The sequence below is a fragment of the Pelodiscus sinensis genome, chromosome 7, assembly GCF_049634645.1.
Source record: "Pelodiscus sinensis isolate JC-2024 chromosome 7, ASM4963464v1, whole genome shotgun sequence".
Lineage (NCBI taxonomy): Eukaryota > Metazoa > Chordata > Testudines > Trionychidae > Pelodiscus > Pelodiscus sinensis.
The window spans coordinates 64031071-64048389 of NC_134717.1; the positions used below are offsets into that span (position 1 = coordinate 64031071).

Here is a 17319-nt window from a genome sequence, read left to right on the forward strand (position 1 = left end):
GCTTATAGGCTAATGCTACATACTACACACATTTTCCCTCCCGCCCCCCTTGCTAGTAAAGCTTTTAGCAGGCTGGACAGCAGCCCGGCTCAGTCCTGGCTTGCACTTGGTCTGGAACCTACCCTTGCTGTGGCTCTGCATTTAAAGTGCATTATGAGACAGGTGGGTAGGCAGTCCAGCTCAGTTCCAGCTCTGGGAGCTCAGACCTCCAACCCAGATGGGCTGCTGCCACTCTGCACTTCTGCCTCTGTATTAGAGGTAGCAGCGCGGAGTAGCAAAGGGTCCTTGAGTTTGGGGCTGGATTACATTGGCTGCCAGCCCCATACCTGGGGGCTATAGAATAGTTGAGTAACTGATAATTCACGAGGTTAATCGAATATTCAATTAACCAATGTTTAACATCCCTAAGTAACATACTTCCCCTCCTTACTGACAGAACCTCTTACTTGATTCATACAATAAATTCTACTCCTGTGTGTAGAATAAATTCTGCTCCTAGTAGTATGAAGGCACTCTGCTCTCATAACCAACTTGAAAGAGCATTGTTCTACTTGCAAATGAACATTTTTCCTTTTTGTTGTAGGATTTCCACACACAAGTGAGGTGGATTAGCTCTAGCAGACTTTCAGTTTAAAGGTACACAATTGTGGCTCGTTGCATATAACTAAAAGGCTGCTTTGGGATTAATATAGTAAGCATGCAGTTATAGAATATCCCAGAAAACGTGCACCATGTTGGATATGGGAGGATAAATGTAGTAACTTTTCCTGAGCTTTTTATTTCTAATAAAGTAAATATTAAAGTATTAATTTGGGAGGTGCATAGCAAATACAGTAGTTTAGTGCCGTATTTCTTAAAATTGTGCAGCTCTAGAATGGAAGCAAATAAAATGAGAGGCTAAACGGAGGCCATTCTTTTACATTTGCTCACCTCACAATCCCCACGCAAGTAGCTATTTTATTCTTAGTGGCATCTGGGTGAGGATAAGAGTGGTGTAGATGAAGGGTGATGTGTTCACATAGCTTCTGGAGGGAACCTGGGTGCTGCTTGTACAATACTTGCTAATTAGTGTTAAAAACAAGACTGAAAAGGAAATAGCATGAAGTTGTTTTGCCAGTTGGAGGAGTGGGTGTTGCACTGGCATATATGGAAAATAAAATGTTTAACTGGTATGAAAGGCTAAACCAACATATCGCTGTAATCCCAAACCAGACTTTTGCTTTAAAAGCATTGAGGTTACTGTATATGTCCACTGCAAGGATTGTCTGACAACGTCTGAGTATTTTTGGACTTGGGAAATGTATTTGATACTTTTGAGGTGGTTGCTCTGTTCCTGAGATATAGCTGAAGTTGGCTACCTGCTTTCAGTGCAAAACTCAACAGCTCACCTCTGTCTTAGCAATGGAGCTGTGACAAGCACCTTAATATGTCAAGTGTGTGCGGTTTGGCTTTCTGCTAACTTCCCCTTTTCTGATGCCTCTGATGGCTTCCTTATCTGTAGTCTTTCTCCTCTTTCCTAGGGTCTGTGCTGGAAGTGGTGGTGGTGGCCTGGGCTGTTTACTGTTCTTGAGCACAGCAAAAGCTCTTGGCCAGGAACTAGAGAGTCTCCCTGAGGTGTGCTGCTGCCAGAGATGTTGTCACAGCCGCCAGCTTTTGAGAATTCAGATGGGTGGGATAGTTCAAAGGGAACTGCCGGCTTCTCTTGCCCCCTGTTCACATCAGCTGTAGGAATGGAATAGTACAGGCGATTAACCGAGACGCTAATGCTACAGACTACACTCATCCCCCTAGCCTGCCAGTAAACTTTTTAGCAGGCTGACCAGCAGCCCCGCTCAGTCCCAGCTTGTGCCAGGTCCAGGATCTACCCCTGCTGCAGCTCTGCATTTAAAGTGTATCCAGGAGCCAGGTTGGCAGGCAGCCCGGCTCAGTTCTGGCTCTTACTGGGTCTAGGAGCTCAGACCCCCTTTCCCCAGACAGGGGCTACCGCCAACCCACACTGCTGCCTCTGTAGAGCAGAGCAGAGGCAGCAGTGCGGGGTGGCAGGCAGCCAGTCCACAAGGGGAGCTGATTTTTAAACTGGCTCCCCTCACAGACCAGCTTCCTCCTGGAACCACATGCTGCTGTCTCTGATAGAGCAGCAGCAACATGGGGTGGCAGGGTGCTCCCCAGGAGAAGGGCTGGAGTTCACTGGTTGCTGGCTGCATTCCTTCTACTATAGAATAGTCGAGCAACCAATAAGAATTCACAAGGTCAATCGACTATTCAATTAACTGATATTTAACATCCCTAATCAGCTGTAGTTTCTGGTGCTCTCCGAGCCTCTTGTCTTGTGTTACTTGAACAAAGGACCCAGACCTTCAAGGTCCATCTCCTTTTCCCCACCCCATTGGCGCTCAGGGTGACGTGGTGATCACAGGTACCCGATAGTGCCACTATGCAGCCTCTGCAGCTCTGGAAACAGTCCTGTGCCCCGTAGGCCAGCTTGCTCCTCCTTTCCTTCCACTCCAGTTTGAGAGCCACTGGCCAGAGGCTCTGAGTGGGCAAATGGAGACCAAAAGGTGGTCTTAGCTTCTCAGTGTTCTTGCTTTCTCAAGTGACATTTTTCCTTCATAAAAGCAGCATTACGGTGGGCCTGGAGAGAAATGGGTCGAATGGGGCATGTCTAGGCAGCAGCTGGGAGGGAACCTCCATGCCTGGGTCAACAGGCTCATGCTAGTGGGTTTGAGCTGGTGCATTCAAATAGCACGGAGGATGTCAGAGGCTGGGTTCCCAAGCCCATCCCGAACTGGCCCTGTCCACACTGTTCTTTTTCATGTGCTCGCTTGTGTTCTGCGAGCATGAGTCACTGAGCGGGAGCCCAGCTGTACTGTAGACGTGCTTATGCAACCTGCTCCTTGCTGTTGTGTTGGTAAATTTAAATGACACCTTTCCCATAAGAGCATTTCAAATCAATTTCAGTTCTGACTTCTCTGAAGGATTTCGCCCAAGTGAACTCTTGAAGTGTCTGGGTAAAGGTCACACTGCATGAAAGTGTAGAGTACTCAGTTGATGGGGTGTAGATACTGTACTTGGGTCCACCTTCTGTCAGGCAGCCTCAGAACAGCAGGTAAAGATTGGATTTGCTTTAGGCACTGTTGCCTAAACACAGCAGATAAAGCTGAGAACTAACTTTCAGCTCAAGATTTGAGTTTCAGGGCAGCCCACTGTCTGTCAAAGGAACAGTTTCTATAAATTAAATAATTTAACTGTAGTCATCACAACTGTTTCAGGCAGTTGAACCATCTGTGTGATTTAACCATTCATCAAAGTGGTGTGTTTTCCTCTTGGAAACTGTTTCCGGTTTAACCTACATCCTAAAGACAACAATGTGATCATTTTTAATCTGCCCCTTCTATGTTCAAGCCATCTGAATGTTGTTTTTGTGCTGGAGGGTAAATTCCATTGTGTGACACTGGGGTCCTGTAAAAATGATATTCCCATTCTGCAGGGCATGTGGAATTTTAAACCTCTCACACTGGGTGCTTAATTTGAACAGGCTTGCTGCAGTGCTGAGCCAAGAATAAAAGCTGAGAATACCGTTACTTGGCAACTTGTCTTGTAAGCAACACTAAAATATACAGTATTTCCTTAAAATTATAAATAGAGTTATGCATTATTCTCTGAAATTGTGCAAAAATAAACATATTTTGAAATGGCACCGTTCAAACTCTCAAATGATGCATTGATTAGAGAGGTTTTATTTCTTACTAATAGACAGCTGTGCTTACCTTTTATACTACTTAGACCATTAATACTCAAATCACTATCAAGTGAGCAAACACTGAGAACCATACATGCTGACCAGTGCGGTGTGGGTACAGAATGGCTGTTCCATAATTTAAGCATACCTGTATTTTTGTTACAGGAAAAAAAGTGCAAAATGTATTTTGAATGAAATTTGGAGAGAGGAAGAAAAAGCCAGAAAAGCATCAATTCTGTGCATTCCAAAGCTATCCAGTACAATGTTGGGAAAATGCTGTTAAAGCAACTGGGGAAATGTTTCTAGTATTTCCAAGGCAAAAAACATTTAAGTCTTAATTCAGTATGCACATTAAGAATCCCCTTCTCGGCCTTGAAGCCAGGATTTAATGGGAAAAATGGGGTGGATCCTTAACTGAGGTTTATGTGCAGCCCACCGTGTTCTGCAAAACCAGGCATCTCAGAACGTGCCTGCACCTCAGAATGTGGTGATGTCAGTGGCTGTTCAGCATGTAAATTACAGCAGTTTCCATTTTACAAAGAAATGGGGGAAATGTTTAGGAGAAAAACAAGCATAACTGAATGCTTAGCCTTAGGGTGTGGAATTTTGTTTTCAGCAGGCAGCTGCATCGTTCACTTGACATAGGCAGAAATGGGTACTGGGACTCCTGTATTCCCCACTGTTATAATGATCATGTGTTTTGTACAAAATATGCCTTGTGAAGTGTCACTTTGAAAGTTGTCCTGTTGGATTGTATGTGCTGTTGCTGTGTGCGATGTTACGAATCACTGCCATGTGTTACTGAAATTCTGTGAGAGATGCTGTGAAGGGGCCCACGCTCTGGTGAATATGACCTTTGTGGCCAAGGGCATGCCCGTAACTTCTCTGCCCAGCTGTTCTCTGGGAGTGGAGGTATCCCAAAAGGCTTTCTTCTCCCACCGAATCCCACAGCCAGTCGGGCCAGCCATACATGCCGATGAACCACTGATTTCTCCCCCCCCCCCCCCCCCCCCCGCCCCCCATCACCACAAAGATCTTTCCAGCAAGCTGGAAGAAAATATAAAAGGGAAAATGACATAATCACTTGGCTTCCACAAGGCACCCCCCCCCCCCACCACCACCTCTAAGAGCTGGAAGGCAAAAGACCTTGAACTTGGAGAAGGCGATGCCGGGCTGGAAAAGGAGTCCAGTGTGTGTATTTAGGATCTGTAACCTGTCTGTTCCATCTGTCAGCATGAGAGACGGCTTGATTCAGACCCTGTTCAATTGTAGCTCTCAGACTGCAAATTTGATTGTCACCAACTCTGGTCTCTGTGCCTGTGACTTACAGTTGCTCAAAATTGATCTGTTTGTAGTTAACCAGGTTTATATATTGTCTAAACCCGGGTGGTTTGGTGAAATGAATCTCAGCTCAGCTGATAATGTGTACCTATTGCACATTGAAGGATTGGCGAGCTACTTCATCAACTGTTGCTGGCCAGGCTTCTAGCTGGGACAGGAGGGTGCAGTTCTGTGACGCGAGGCTGGGGAGCTGGGGTAGATTTGTCTGGAGCCCCTCGCTATTGATGGTTCATGAGTTGGATGTGCCCCAGCTATAGATGGCTGGGTGAGTGCAGGTTGGTGGGTTTTAGTGATCTATTCATGCATCTATTTACATAGCTCATATAAGCAACTCATCTGTCAAGTTGTCACACAATTTGGAATCCACTGACTCTTAGTTGCTGCCCACCGCTCTGACAAGGCATCCCTCCGATGCGTCTCAGCCAAGTCAGTCATCTCGTACAGAGGGAACCTTCTGAGTAGTAGTTAGAGGAAAAAACATGGCTTAAATCCTGCTGCAAATGTGAGATGGAATACAGCTGCCATTGCTCATACAAATTAAATTAGTTGGGAATTTGAGCCCTCGAAAGAGTGACCAGATAGTTGTAACTCTGTGCTAGGCATCATTTGGTACCCGAATCCTCGGATCAACATGGATTCAGATTTCTGGTAGAGGAAAGCGAATTAAATTAAATCAAGGTCTATTATTTTTGTTTTCTTTAATAAACATCAGATCTGTGGCTGATTTTTAAATGTCATCAGTTCTCATATGCAACAGGCCTTCAAGCAAAACAACGTGCCACTACATAGTGCCTCAGGTTTGGGTCCATATTGAGCTGCAGTCAAATAGTAGACTCAGTCTCATATTCTTGGTTAAGAGACCTGAATTGCTCCTTTTGCGTTACCTGTTTCCTTGCCATCTGCTCACCTAGTACAGAGGTCTGCAACCTTCTTAAGCAGGAGACCACTTTTTGAATTGAAGGGCAATCCAGGATCTACTGCAGATGCAAACACCCTGGCCCCACCTCCTTCCCGTCCTTTCTCTGAGGCCCTGCCCCTACTCACTCCATCCTCCCTCCTTTTTATCAGGCGGGAGCAGAGGGCTAGTGTGTGGAGAAGGGGAATGCAGATACTGATCTTGAGCTAAAGGATTTGGAGTGTGGGAGGGGCTCTGAGCTGAGCCTGGGGCAGGAAGTTGAGGTGCAGGAGGGCAGTTAGGGTGCAGGCTCTGGGAGGGAGTTTGGGGGCAGGGGGACTCAGGGCTAGGGCTGGGGTTTGGGGTACAGGAGGAGTTTGGGGCTGGGGTTCAGAGTGCAGGCCCCAGTTGGGTACCGCTTACCACAGGTGGCTTCTTGGTGGTGGTGGTACGGTGGGGCTAAGGCAGGCCCGCACCACTCCCAAAAGCAGCCAGACAACTTTCTCCATCCCTGCCTCTCCTACTCTGTGGAGGTGGGTATAGGGCCAAGGGAGGGGGCACCCTGACATCAGCACCCCCTCTTCTACTTCCTGTGTCCTGCACAGCAAGCAAGAGACTCCTCGGGGTTGGGGGGGGGGCAATATCCAGGGCAGAGGGCAGGAGCAGCATGGCAGTGCTGAGGGGCAGATGAAGTGCTGGCAATTGACAGCCTCCTGGCTAAACCTGTCAGGATCACCTGTCAAAGGTTCCAAGATCTACCAGTAGGTGACCATTAGCTGCATTAGCACTGACATTGTCTTAATCAGTAATAGAGCTGGAAGTCTCACACCTTCCGAATGAATTCTTACCACAGCTGTATTTGAAATCACCCCCCCCCCCCCCCACACACACACAGCATGCCAGTGTTGAGCTGTGCAGATGAACAGCTACTGTGGTGAACTGAGCCCTGCTTTGCAACGGTGGCCAAATCATCAGAAATGCTGCAGGAGGCCAATCTCTTTAGCCCAATTGGCTGTGAGTCACAGAATGGTTGCAGGAAGTATTCACTCTTTTTCAAATAAATACATGCATTGGTTTGGTCGCACTCAGCATTGTATCTAAGTTAACCTTTGCTGTGATCATCTGTTGCCTAACAAACACTGACTTGGAAGGTGGCTAGTAATACTGTAAATATTTGATTTTTTTTTTATGCAACATACAAGACCAGGTAAGCTCATTACCAAGACATCATTGCTCAGAATAAAGACTTCTAGTTGTAGATTTTGCAGCATTTCAGTGCCTTTTCCGAGAAAACACTATGCAGGAAGAGTAGGTAGAGGTTTTCTGTTTAATGTGCCAGTGCAAAACCCACTACCTGAAACATTGGTTATGGGTGATGTGATATGCTAACATAATCTCAATTTATTTTATAAATATTTCTAGTTTTGCATTGGAATTTCTTAACTCCAGTTTAACGTGAGCTAATTTCATTGGCATATTTTAATAGCAAACTCAGTGGTAGGTGGAAGCTAGCATATTGTGGACTAAATACACCTCAAATGTGAAAATGTTTCAGATATGCTTCTGATGCAATTCCAAATTTGCATTTTTCCCATCGTGGTTTACAGGAAAACATCATTCATTTATCTGGGCCCTGCAGTCAGATACTGCAGACGCTTGTTTCTATAAATAGCCCTGATCTCACTGTCTCTTAGTGTTGTGGCAAGTGCTGATATTTAGTGAAGTGTAGACAGTGGAAAGAGTGCTTTGCATACACAATGAACCCATCTAAACAGCACCAGGTGTGTGTGTATTTTTGTAATTGTGTTTAATAGGCATTGTTCTCCTCAGTGCTGACAAACATTGCATGGAAGCAGGAAAAGGGTACAGATACTTGAAAATGATGTGGCGTCCTTAATTTTTTTTAAGAGACCAATGGTATACATAAGGATAGTTTCTTCTGGATGGAAATTTGTATTTACCTGTCCTTATTTCTCTTAGCAGATGATTTGTACCACATTACTGCTGTGGCTTTTGGAAACTTGATTCATGCCTTTGATGCCTTCCAACTGTTTAGTATGCTTGATTTTTGTGTGTGACATGCTTCTGACATGTGGGAATCATTGACAATAGTAGCCTGCTTCTGTAGGCTTTGAATAGTGCAGCAAGTCAGCCTTGAGGAAATAAAACATGTGGCATTAAACAGTACTGTATGTGGCAGGGAATTTCTAGTTTAGTCTAGCAATGAAAACCTAAGAATTATTTTCAGTGAGGGAGGTTGGTACACATGTTTACTCTCACAGCTGCATCGGAAATAGCTGTCATCCTTTACTGGGTGCACCCCACACTGTAAATACCTTGGCTTTTCAGAAGGGGAGTGTTATCGTGCTGTTTGATGGCAATAATAGAAAGACTGCGGGTGTGAACTTTTAAAAATTTTTAAAATTTTATACTGAAAGACTGACCGGCTGTTATTGGCAGAATTTGTCTGGGGGCATCACGGCATGCAGTAAGTAGGGAGTGGGAAGGCGAGCTCATTCCTTTGAAACAAGGCTAGAGAAAGTCAGGAGAGGATGGGGGAGAAAGCCGTTGAATCAGTGGTTTCAGGATAGCCCGGGACTTGAAGTTCAAATGCATTGAGAAGGAGCCAGTGCCTCCCTGATGTGTAGTGTGTTTGAATACACTAGGGATTATGGAGTCACTGGATGTGTTGAAATGCTCTTGTACCGAGAAAAGTGAGGAGTAAACCAGATTGGGTGACTAGATAGTGTTATGTAGATTCTGTGGAATTTGAGGGTGGGTGTGTGTGTGTGTGTGTGTGTGTGTGTGTGTGAGCGAGAGATGGACAAAAGCAAAAGTCTGGGTTAATACATCTGCATTTGAAGTTGGTATTACACCCAAAATGTAACAAAGGTATTGTCTTTTATTTTACCTTACATAAAACTACTTTGTGAGAACTCTATAGATTTAAAATTAATTCTGGGACATACATTTCCTTTGAAGTGTATCCTAACAAAACGTTACACTGAAAATGAGAAGATTTGAATTGAGCTCTTAAATTTTTATATACTCAAGGTATGTTTTGTTTAAAAACTTTTTAATGCATGCTTGTCTTCCTAGCATTTTATGTTTTACTGTTATGTTCCAGTTAGTCTTCAAAAGACTGAACACTAAATCAGAAAAGAGAAAAATGTACATTCTTTTGAGGAAATGTAATTTAATTTTTTTGTGTATAACTGTGATACTTCCCACATTCCCTTTCCAAAAAATAAAATAAATAAATAAATAAAAAATCTGTTCACTTGTAGACAGAGATGCAGTATTGGCAGAAGTCTATTTGTCAGGCTGCTGGGGCAAGAAGCAAAAAATACTAGTGCATGAATATTTGGCAATGGGGTACTATATAGAGACTTAATATGAAATAATATAAGAGGATCTTCCAGGAAAATACATGGGAAACATACCATGTGAAAACGTGAAATGTTTAGAGTAGACAGTTCATTGCAGCAATTCTTATTCAACAAATGACTCCCATTAATCCTATTTTGGGCAAACTCTGAATTTCCAAGTTTAACAAATGTAACATTTTAACAAAGTTCCAAACTCAGAATAGCTTCAGCTGGTACGGGGTGGGATGCTTTACATCTTAGCTAAGTTACGGCATGTATTTTCTTGGGAACCTATAAATGTGTTCATTATTTTGGTGGAGAAGAATAAGCACAGTGTGTTTTAGCATGTTATGAAAGTAATAGTAAGTGGAGAGTCTGAAAAGAATCCCAGCATATCTAGTGGTTATTTTCCTACAGTGAAGGAAAAGATGTGGAGAACATAGGATAGTAGATTATTCATAATTGAGATCTTGTCTCTTAATTCATGGGCTTGGTATTTCTCATTAAAATGGTGAATATAGCCTTTGTGCTTTTGCTAACGTCATTAATCTGATTGTATTAATACGTTCTGAAGGCAGAACCTATAAAAGCAATTTTCTAGTCTCCCATAAAATATTCATGAATACAGGCTGCTTTTGTTTTGATGATGTGTTCATTAAGTAGAAAAGGTTTTATTGTTTAAAGGAGGGCTCCGTAGGTCAGATGCATTCAGTGTTTCTATTGGGAGCTCGTGGCATTTCAAGTAGTTTTTGAGACGGAAATAGTACGAGTCATGTTTGACGCACTATGCATTGAATGCAATGAATGAGAAGTGTGGTTATGATTTCTCCAGCTGGCTCACTGTGAGGACTTGAGATTTTTTGTGGATTTGTTGCTCCATTGTATCCCCACTCAATATTAAAAATGTGACATTTGTTGAATTTTCTCAGGAATATTAGAACTTAGGCTGTTTTTACAGAGCAAATTAATAGTAATTTAGAGCTGAAAAGATCTCTGAATTGCTCACCATTCTCTTCTAAATACTCTACTGGTTGAGTAATGCAAAGCTTTTAGCTGCTCCATTTAATCTAATGGGAAACAGCTTAAGTATTCATTTCTTTTGTGTTTAATAGCATTTATTTTAAAAACTTAGTAAGTGGTACTTGGGTCATGAATTAGTGTGTGAAGAAATTTTAGGTGCATATTTAGAACTGAAATTTCACTTAATGTGAATCATTTTGATGTCACCATTCCTAAGTGGAATATGAAGATGACTCAAGCTGGCTAATTTTCAGAGCTAAAGAGTCTCCACCTGTATTTTAGAAACTCTCATCTATATTTAGTGCTTCCATAAAGATGTATGTAGTACTGTTAACCCTGTGTGTTCAGGTATCTTGAGTCAGGCTTACAAAAGTCAGACCACTGGACTTAAAAAGAATGAAATTAAAGTAAACAAACATGGGAATTCTTTTGGTTTGTCCTCTGGTTTCCTTTAGCATTTACGTTTTCAAGTTCTTCTCTGCAACTGTAAGGGCTAGAAACATGATATAAAAGAAAGATCAGTGGGTTTCTCTAAGAATTCTAAGCTGCAGCTTCAAGAAAAATACCAAACATGGCAAAACTCTCAAAATTGAAAACTAGCAAAATTGTGCATAGGATTGTTGTTTTTCATCATTTCCCCCATAGCTTTCTGAGTGGAGAACCCATAGACAGCTGACTACTCTAGTATTAACTATTTCTTTGAGGTTTGGATTGTTTTATGATCAAACACTGTATTTGAGATAAAATTACTGTCTCATAATGGACTGAAGTTAGATTTAATTAAACAGTCCTCAAATGAAACTAAATTTTGACTCACTGGTATGACATCAATAGAGTCTCTCCAAATTTACCCCAATATAATGGAGATCAGACTTGGCTCTCCGTGAATTATCTTCAGTAGATTCAGAATTACATAACATGACAAGCTAAACCAGTGGTCCCCAACCTTTAGAGGCTCCTGGGGGTGGGGCCACTCATGCGCCGGGGGCGGGGCCAGAGGACGGGGATGCCCTAGCACCCGGTGCCGGCATGTGCCCCGGGGCTGGGGCCGCCTGAGCGCCTTGTGCCATGGGCCCGGGGCTGGCGCTGCCGCCTGGGGCCGGCACCGGCTCCGCTCGAGCGCCCGCACGTGTCCCGGGGCTGGGGCCGCCCGAGCGCCGCGCACCTGGGGCCAGCGCCTCCTGTGCGCCGGGGCGGGGCCGGGCTGGCCCAGGTTGTCGGCGGGCGCGCACAAATGCCCCGGCGGGCGCCATGGCGCCCGCAGGCACCGCATTGGGGACCACTGAGCTAAACTTTGGAAAAAATGCATTGTCACCCCTTTAAGGTACAGTATAGTTACACAGATTTTATACTGCTTACAGTTAATGAATCATGCCTATAGTCCTCTTGGAGGAGAGGTTTTGTCTAGTACAACTGAAATGCTGTTTTGCTGGCCGTAGTAAATTGGCTTTCATAACCACAGCACGTGTTTCTGAAGGTGAGCGGTGCATGATCTAGCGGTTATATTTTTTGTTTTCTACTGCTTGTCTTTCTCTATGGATACTGTCATTAATCTGCTTTAGGATCCTGAGACTCTTGGCAGGCTCTCAGACACACAGTCTAGGAATCTTACTGTGAGAGCCTTGGGAGGGGAAAAACTTTCAAGTAATCGTGGAGGCGGGGGAGATCCCATATTTAGGAAAATTGTGTGCTTGTTGAATTGTATTGCGCATGTTAATGTGTTCTCTAGGTTAGTATTTACAATGAGATGTTTGATAACTTTGGAGGTAGGGATGTAAAATCCCATTTATTTAGTTAACTGGTTAACCTTAACATTTAACTGGTTAATTGATTAAATGGGGGATGGGAAGGAGAGACTGCTTCAACCCTGCTGGCTGCCAGCCCACAAAAAGCCGGAAGTGGCAGCCCTGTGCGGGGACTTGGCAGTGCTAGAGCAGCTGCCTGCCTGCAGTGGGCCGCTCCCCAGGTATTGTTAAATGGTTATCCGGTAAGCATCACCCGGTAAGGCATTTCCAGGATATTTCTTATGTGACTAGCCTTATACAGTTTTGGAGTGAGAGCCGGTAGTCCGTTGGGTCAGATGTCACAAGACCAGTGTCGGGAGAGAGAAAAGTGTGCATCTAAAAAAATCATTTGTATACAGAACATTCCCCTTACCATTGCTTGGTAGGGCATCCTCAACCAAGCCTTTATTGTAGATAGTTGCAGGGGATGTTTGAGGATATATCAAATAAACGTGTTCACTAGTCATGTTTGAATTCCACAGGGAAGTGACTGATGGAAAATCCATAGTTCAGCCACCAGTCTTAAACTAGAATATCAATTTAATCTTGCATAAAATGGACGCTTTCATTTGATGTTTCCTTATACAGGTTGAATCTCTCTGGTCCAGCACTCTCTGGTCTGCAACATCTCTGGTTTGGCATGATGTGAATTAGCCGGATGCCCACTTAGCATGGGGATGGCTACGTTTCCCGCTGTCCCGTAAAGTTTGTTACAGCCACAAGTCCTGGCTCTGTGTTCTGTGCTGTTGTTTTTCTCTAATTCACCCCTAAATGTTTCGTGGTTTGGCAAATTCTGTATTTTGACACTGGTCAGGTCCCAAGGATGTCACACTAGAGAGGTTCTGCCTGTAGTCAGCATCTCACTTAGAACGGCTAACCAGCTGGATGTTTTACCTCTGATGGAACAATTGCTATAGTTTATTTCTCTGGACAAAGTGCTGTCCCCCTCCTCCTTCCCCCCCCCCCCCCCGTCCAACTTGTTTGTAAGAACAATCTGCTCTTCTGTGTAAATCATGATTTTTGTCCCTCCTTTAATTTGCCCTAAAACTGCTTGCTTGGGGGAGATCCAACTTCATGTCTCGCTTCCCATCCGCTCTTGTCAAATAGTTTGATTTGAACTCAGTCATGTGGGCAGAAACAGAGCCCTGTTTATTTTCTATGGATGACACATAAGCAGTGTAGATTTGCAGTCCACATGAGTAAAATTTGCTATAAAAGAAGCTGAGTCATTTCAATAGATTTCTCCTATCCCGTCTTGAGCTCGTTCAGTCAGAGTTGTGACTACTGCTTTGGCAGAGAAAATATTTTCATCTAAAGAGTTTTACAAAATGATCTACTATAACCGTCTTTCTCCTTTATTGAACATTTATTAAGCTTAGCTTGGGCTCTACCAGGGCTGCATGCCTATGTCTCACAGTAGTGGAAAGCTCTGGGTGCCCCCTGCTGTGTTTTTTTTTCCCCATCACAAGTATAGGAAATTTTCTAATGAACCATTCAAAATGTTTAAATAGGTGAAATTGACGTATAGGAGCCCACTGTATGCGTGATGAGAAATGATTGGCCTAAATCATTTCTTGTTCTAAGCAGAAACATTATTGAAAATTTACTCAGACCACTTATTTTAGACTTGGATAATTTGACAAGCATTTTGTTAGCATTAGTGTTTTCCAAGGTGTTACATGTTTGAAATGGAGATAACTGTAGTAAATAGCTCTGAAGAGGATTAAGAATTTTATGTAAACTTAAATTTACAAACTTTTTCATTGTTTTTCAAACAAAGATGGGCTCTTCTAGAAATATAAGCATATCTGAGGAATTGCCAGGATTTCTTATGGAGCATGAGATTAAAAATACAGCATCTGTAATATTTAATACTAAATTAGAATTTTGGTTGCAATTTTGAATATTTAGAGGAGAGTGGAGTGGTTGTTTTCCCCTTCACAATGGAAATATCTTGATCAATGTTGCTGCAGGATTTTCACGAAGCATCTGCCCACTTTGCTTCTTTATGACAAGTTCCCATTTCTCAGTGAACTTCTTTGTATAGCCAGAGGCTAGCTCCTTAGTACGCTAAGAATTGAAGTACATTTTTATGCCCTCTTTATTCCTTTGGATTCAAAGGCTTACTTCCGAACAGATGCTACACTGTGCAAAAAGGGCATGATGCGGTATTGCTAGCTACCTATCTATGGCTAGGGTTACATGCTAGTATGTTGAGCTATGCTGAGTGCAGGAGTGGGCCAGATCTCATGGGCTGGATCCTGCCTGCCACCATCCTTCAGCCCAGCTGGATCCTCGGGAAGGCTCCCTTCCTGTCATGCCCTTGCACACAGCACAAAGCAGCTGGCTGTGGGACCCTGTGTGTGTCTGCATCACGCCCTGCTCAGTCTCCATCTATTGCCCCCACCCTCAACGTAATCTTGTAGCTCCCATTGGCCAGAAACCAGCCAACGAGAGCTCCTGGGCAGTTCTTGCAGTTAAGACTTTCTTTGCTTGCTTGCTTGCTTTTGGCTAAAAACATTAACCCAGTTTGAAAGACTTTCCTAGTGCAGACTTAAAATGAGATTGAGAACTCATGTGTAATTGGTTGAAAATATTACACATCATAGACCTATCCTGGAAAACGATCCCTCACTCTCACAGGCTTTGGCAGACAGACAACCACTCCTACATCACCCCTCAGATACTCACCCAGGAGCCTACTCCTGCAGCAACCCCATTGCCAACTCTATCCTCACATCCATACAAGTGACACCATCCCATGACCTACCCACATCAGCCACTACATCAAGGGCTCATACAGGTGCCAATCCTCTAATGTAATACATACCATCAAGTGTTAGCCATGCCCCTCTGCCATGGACATTGGCCGAATTGGACAGTCTCTGCGCCAAAGGATAATTGGACACTAATCAGACATCAGGAATAGGAACACACAGAAACCAGTAAAGGAACATTTTAATTTGCAAGGACACTTAATCACAGATTTAAAAGCAGCCATTCTCCTGTAAAGGAATTTTGCTATCCAGTTACAGAAAGAGGCTGCTGAACTGGAATTCAAATTCATCTACAGATATGACACTGTCAGCCTGAGCTTGAATAAAGACATTAAGTGGTTAACGTACTATCAAACCAAGTTCCACTGCTTTTGAGATTCACATTTCCACATCAAAAGCTATGAACGGGGCACATCCAGCCCACGGAATTAGTTTCATTAACACAGGTCCCACAATTGACTGGTAACTGCTTTTGCTGTTTGTATATATCTTGAATTCTGTTATCTCCATTCCAGTTCATCCGAAGAACTGGGTTTTGCCCTTGAAAACTCATGATCTTATATATTGTTTAGTCTCTAGGGTGCCACAGGACTGCTAGTTGTTTTTATCATGTTCCTTGTCATGTTTAGTTTTTGGGAAACGGTGGTGGGAGGGGAGGTGTTTCCAAAAAGAGGGGGCACGTTTTGCTTTTAAATGAAGCTGCATTGACAAACCAAGATTGAGGCCTTTTACAATATGAAATCTGAGACATGGGGTTCTTCATTCAGGCTTTGTGGTTTCTGGAATATCGTTTTTAAAGCCAAAGCTACATTTCCTATTGAATGGGAATAAGTTGATCATGTTCTGGGTTTGCTTTTAATTTTGCAGTGGATGTGAACACAGCACTGCCTTTGCAAGTTGCACCAGCTTCAGTCCCCATGGATCTCCGCTTGGACCACCAGTTTTCCATGCCAGTGACAGAACCTACACTCCGAGAACAGCAGCTCCAGCAGGAACTCTTGGCTCTCAAGCAAAAACAACAAATTCAGAGACAAATCCTTATAGCCGAGTTTCAGAGGCAGCATGAGCAACTCTCCCGTCAGCATGAGGCCCAGCTACATGAGCATATCAAAGTAAGTGATTGAGCAGTGGGTAGAAATACCAGGTTAAAAAAACCCAGATGTTCTAAATGTAGATGGACTTGTTTGAAAGGAGGAGTGGTGGGACTGGGTTTTCTACACGGGGGGTAACATGTCTGTAGGTTTGGCACAGGAGAACCAAGCACGAATTTTTAATGAGATTTTAAATGTATTTGGGTACCCAAATAAGTGTCCTGCCTTTGAAAAGTGCACAACTCCCTTCCGTTTACATATTTAGAGGCCTAAGTATGGATATGGGAGCCTACATTAAGGATTTGGTTTTTGACACAGAAACCCTCTTATTGGCTATAGGCTATTGAGACTAGAACTTGTAGGAGACAAATGTTACTTGTCTAATATCAAAACATGTCAGTTAGCTGCCAGAAATGTTAAGGGAAAATGTTTTTTATGTGATATGATTCCAAACCCTATCTCTCCTGATAGGTGCTTTATGTAGCCAATATTTGTAACATTTTGTAGGAAAGTTAAAGGAAAGATGGGGTTTGAGTATGATTGGGACATTAGTGTCTATTTTTAGGGATAGTCATTGCAGTTTATTTTCCTATGGCTTGTAAGCTTTTAGGCAGGGACTGTGAATGGAACAATGGCAGGAACAATTTTCGGTAGCGGTTAGTATCACGCCACGAATTAAGCCAGCAGGGCTCTTATCTAGTCTTTCAAGCTATTGAGTGTTAATGGTGCTAAAATATATACAGGCTGACCCTCTCTATTCCAGCACTCTCTGGTCCGGCAGCATCCATGGTCCGGCAGGATTTTAGTTAGCTGGATGTCCACTTATGAGTGTTTCCTGTGATCCCATAAAGTTTGTTTACAGCCACCAGTCTTGGTTCTGAGTGTCCTGTGTTGTTGTTTAGCTCTAATTTACTTCTAAATGTCACTAGCAGCCCAGTAAGCAGAGTTGGTCATGCTGCTAGACAGTATTGACCGCCTATGGTTCTACATATTCTCCGGCTCTGCACCAGTCAGGTCCCGAGGGTGTTGAACTAGAGGTTCAATCTGCATTATTATGCACATAAGGGATCTCTCTCCGCTGAGCGCCATACATGCCCAAGTTCAGTGAAAACATACTTGTGCTTCTGAGCTAGAATGGGATCATGAGTCTGTTGGAATATCAAAGTTACGATTTCTGAGAAGTCCTGACACAGGTTTATTAGGACTACTGATGTCAATTTCTCTGCAGGATGATGTAATTGAAATATTTTAAAAATATTAACTGTAGTCAGAGTCATTGCAGACAGTGTACCAAATTAAAGATT

General features: G+C 43.3%; 1 protein-coding gene across 10 annotated transcripts in view; it reads left to right on the forward strand.

Moving 5' to 3' along the window:
* The window catches only part of HDAC4 (histone deacetylase 4), a 226272-nt gene that overhangs the window by 106415 nt on the left and 102538 nt on the right, over positions 1-17319 (forward strand). For all 10 annotated transcript variants that reach the window (XM_075934078.1, XM_075934072.1, XM_075934081.1 and 7 more), the window contains one exon: positions 15792-16036. In XM_075934078.1, coding sequence (XP_075790193.1) covers positions 15792-16036 — 245 coding nt within the window. The remainder of the gene's footprint in view (positions 1-15791; positions 16037-17319) is intronic.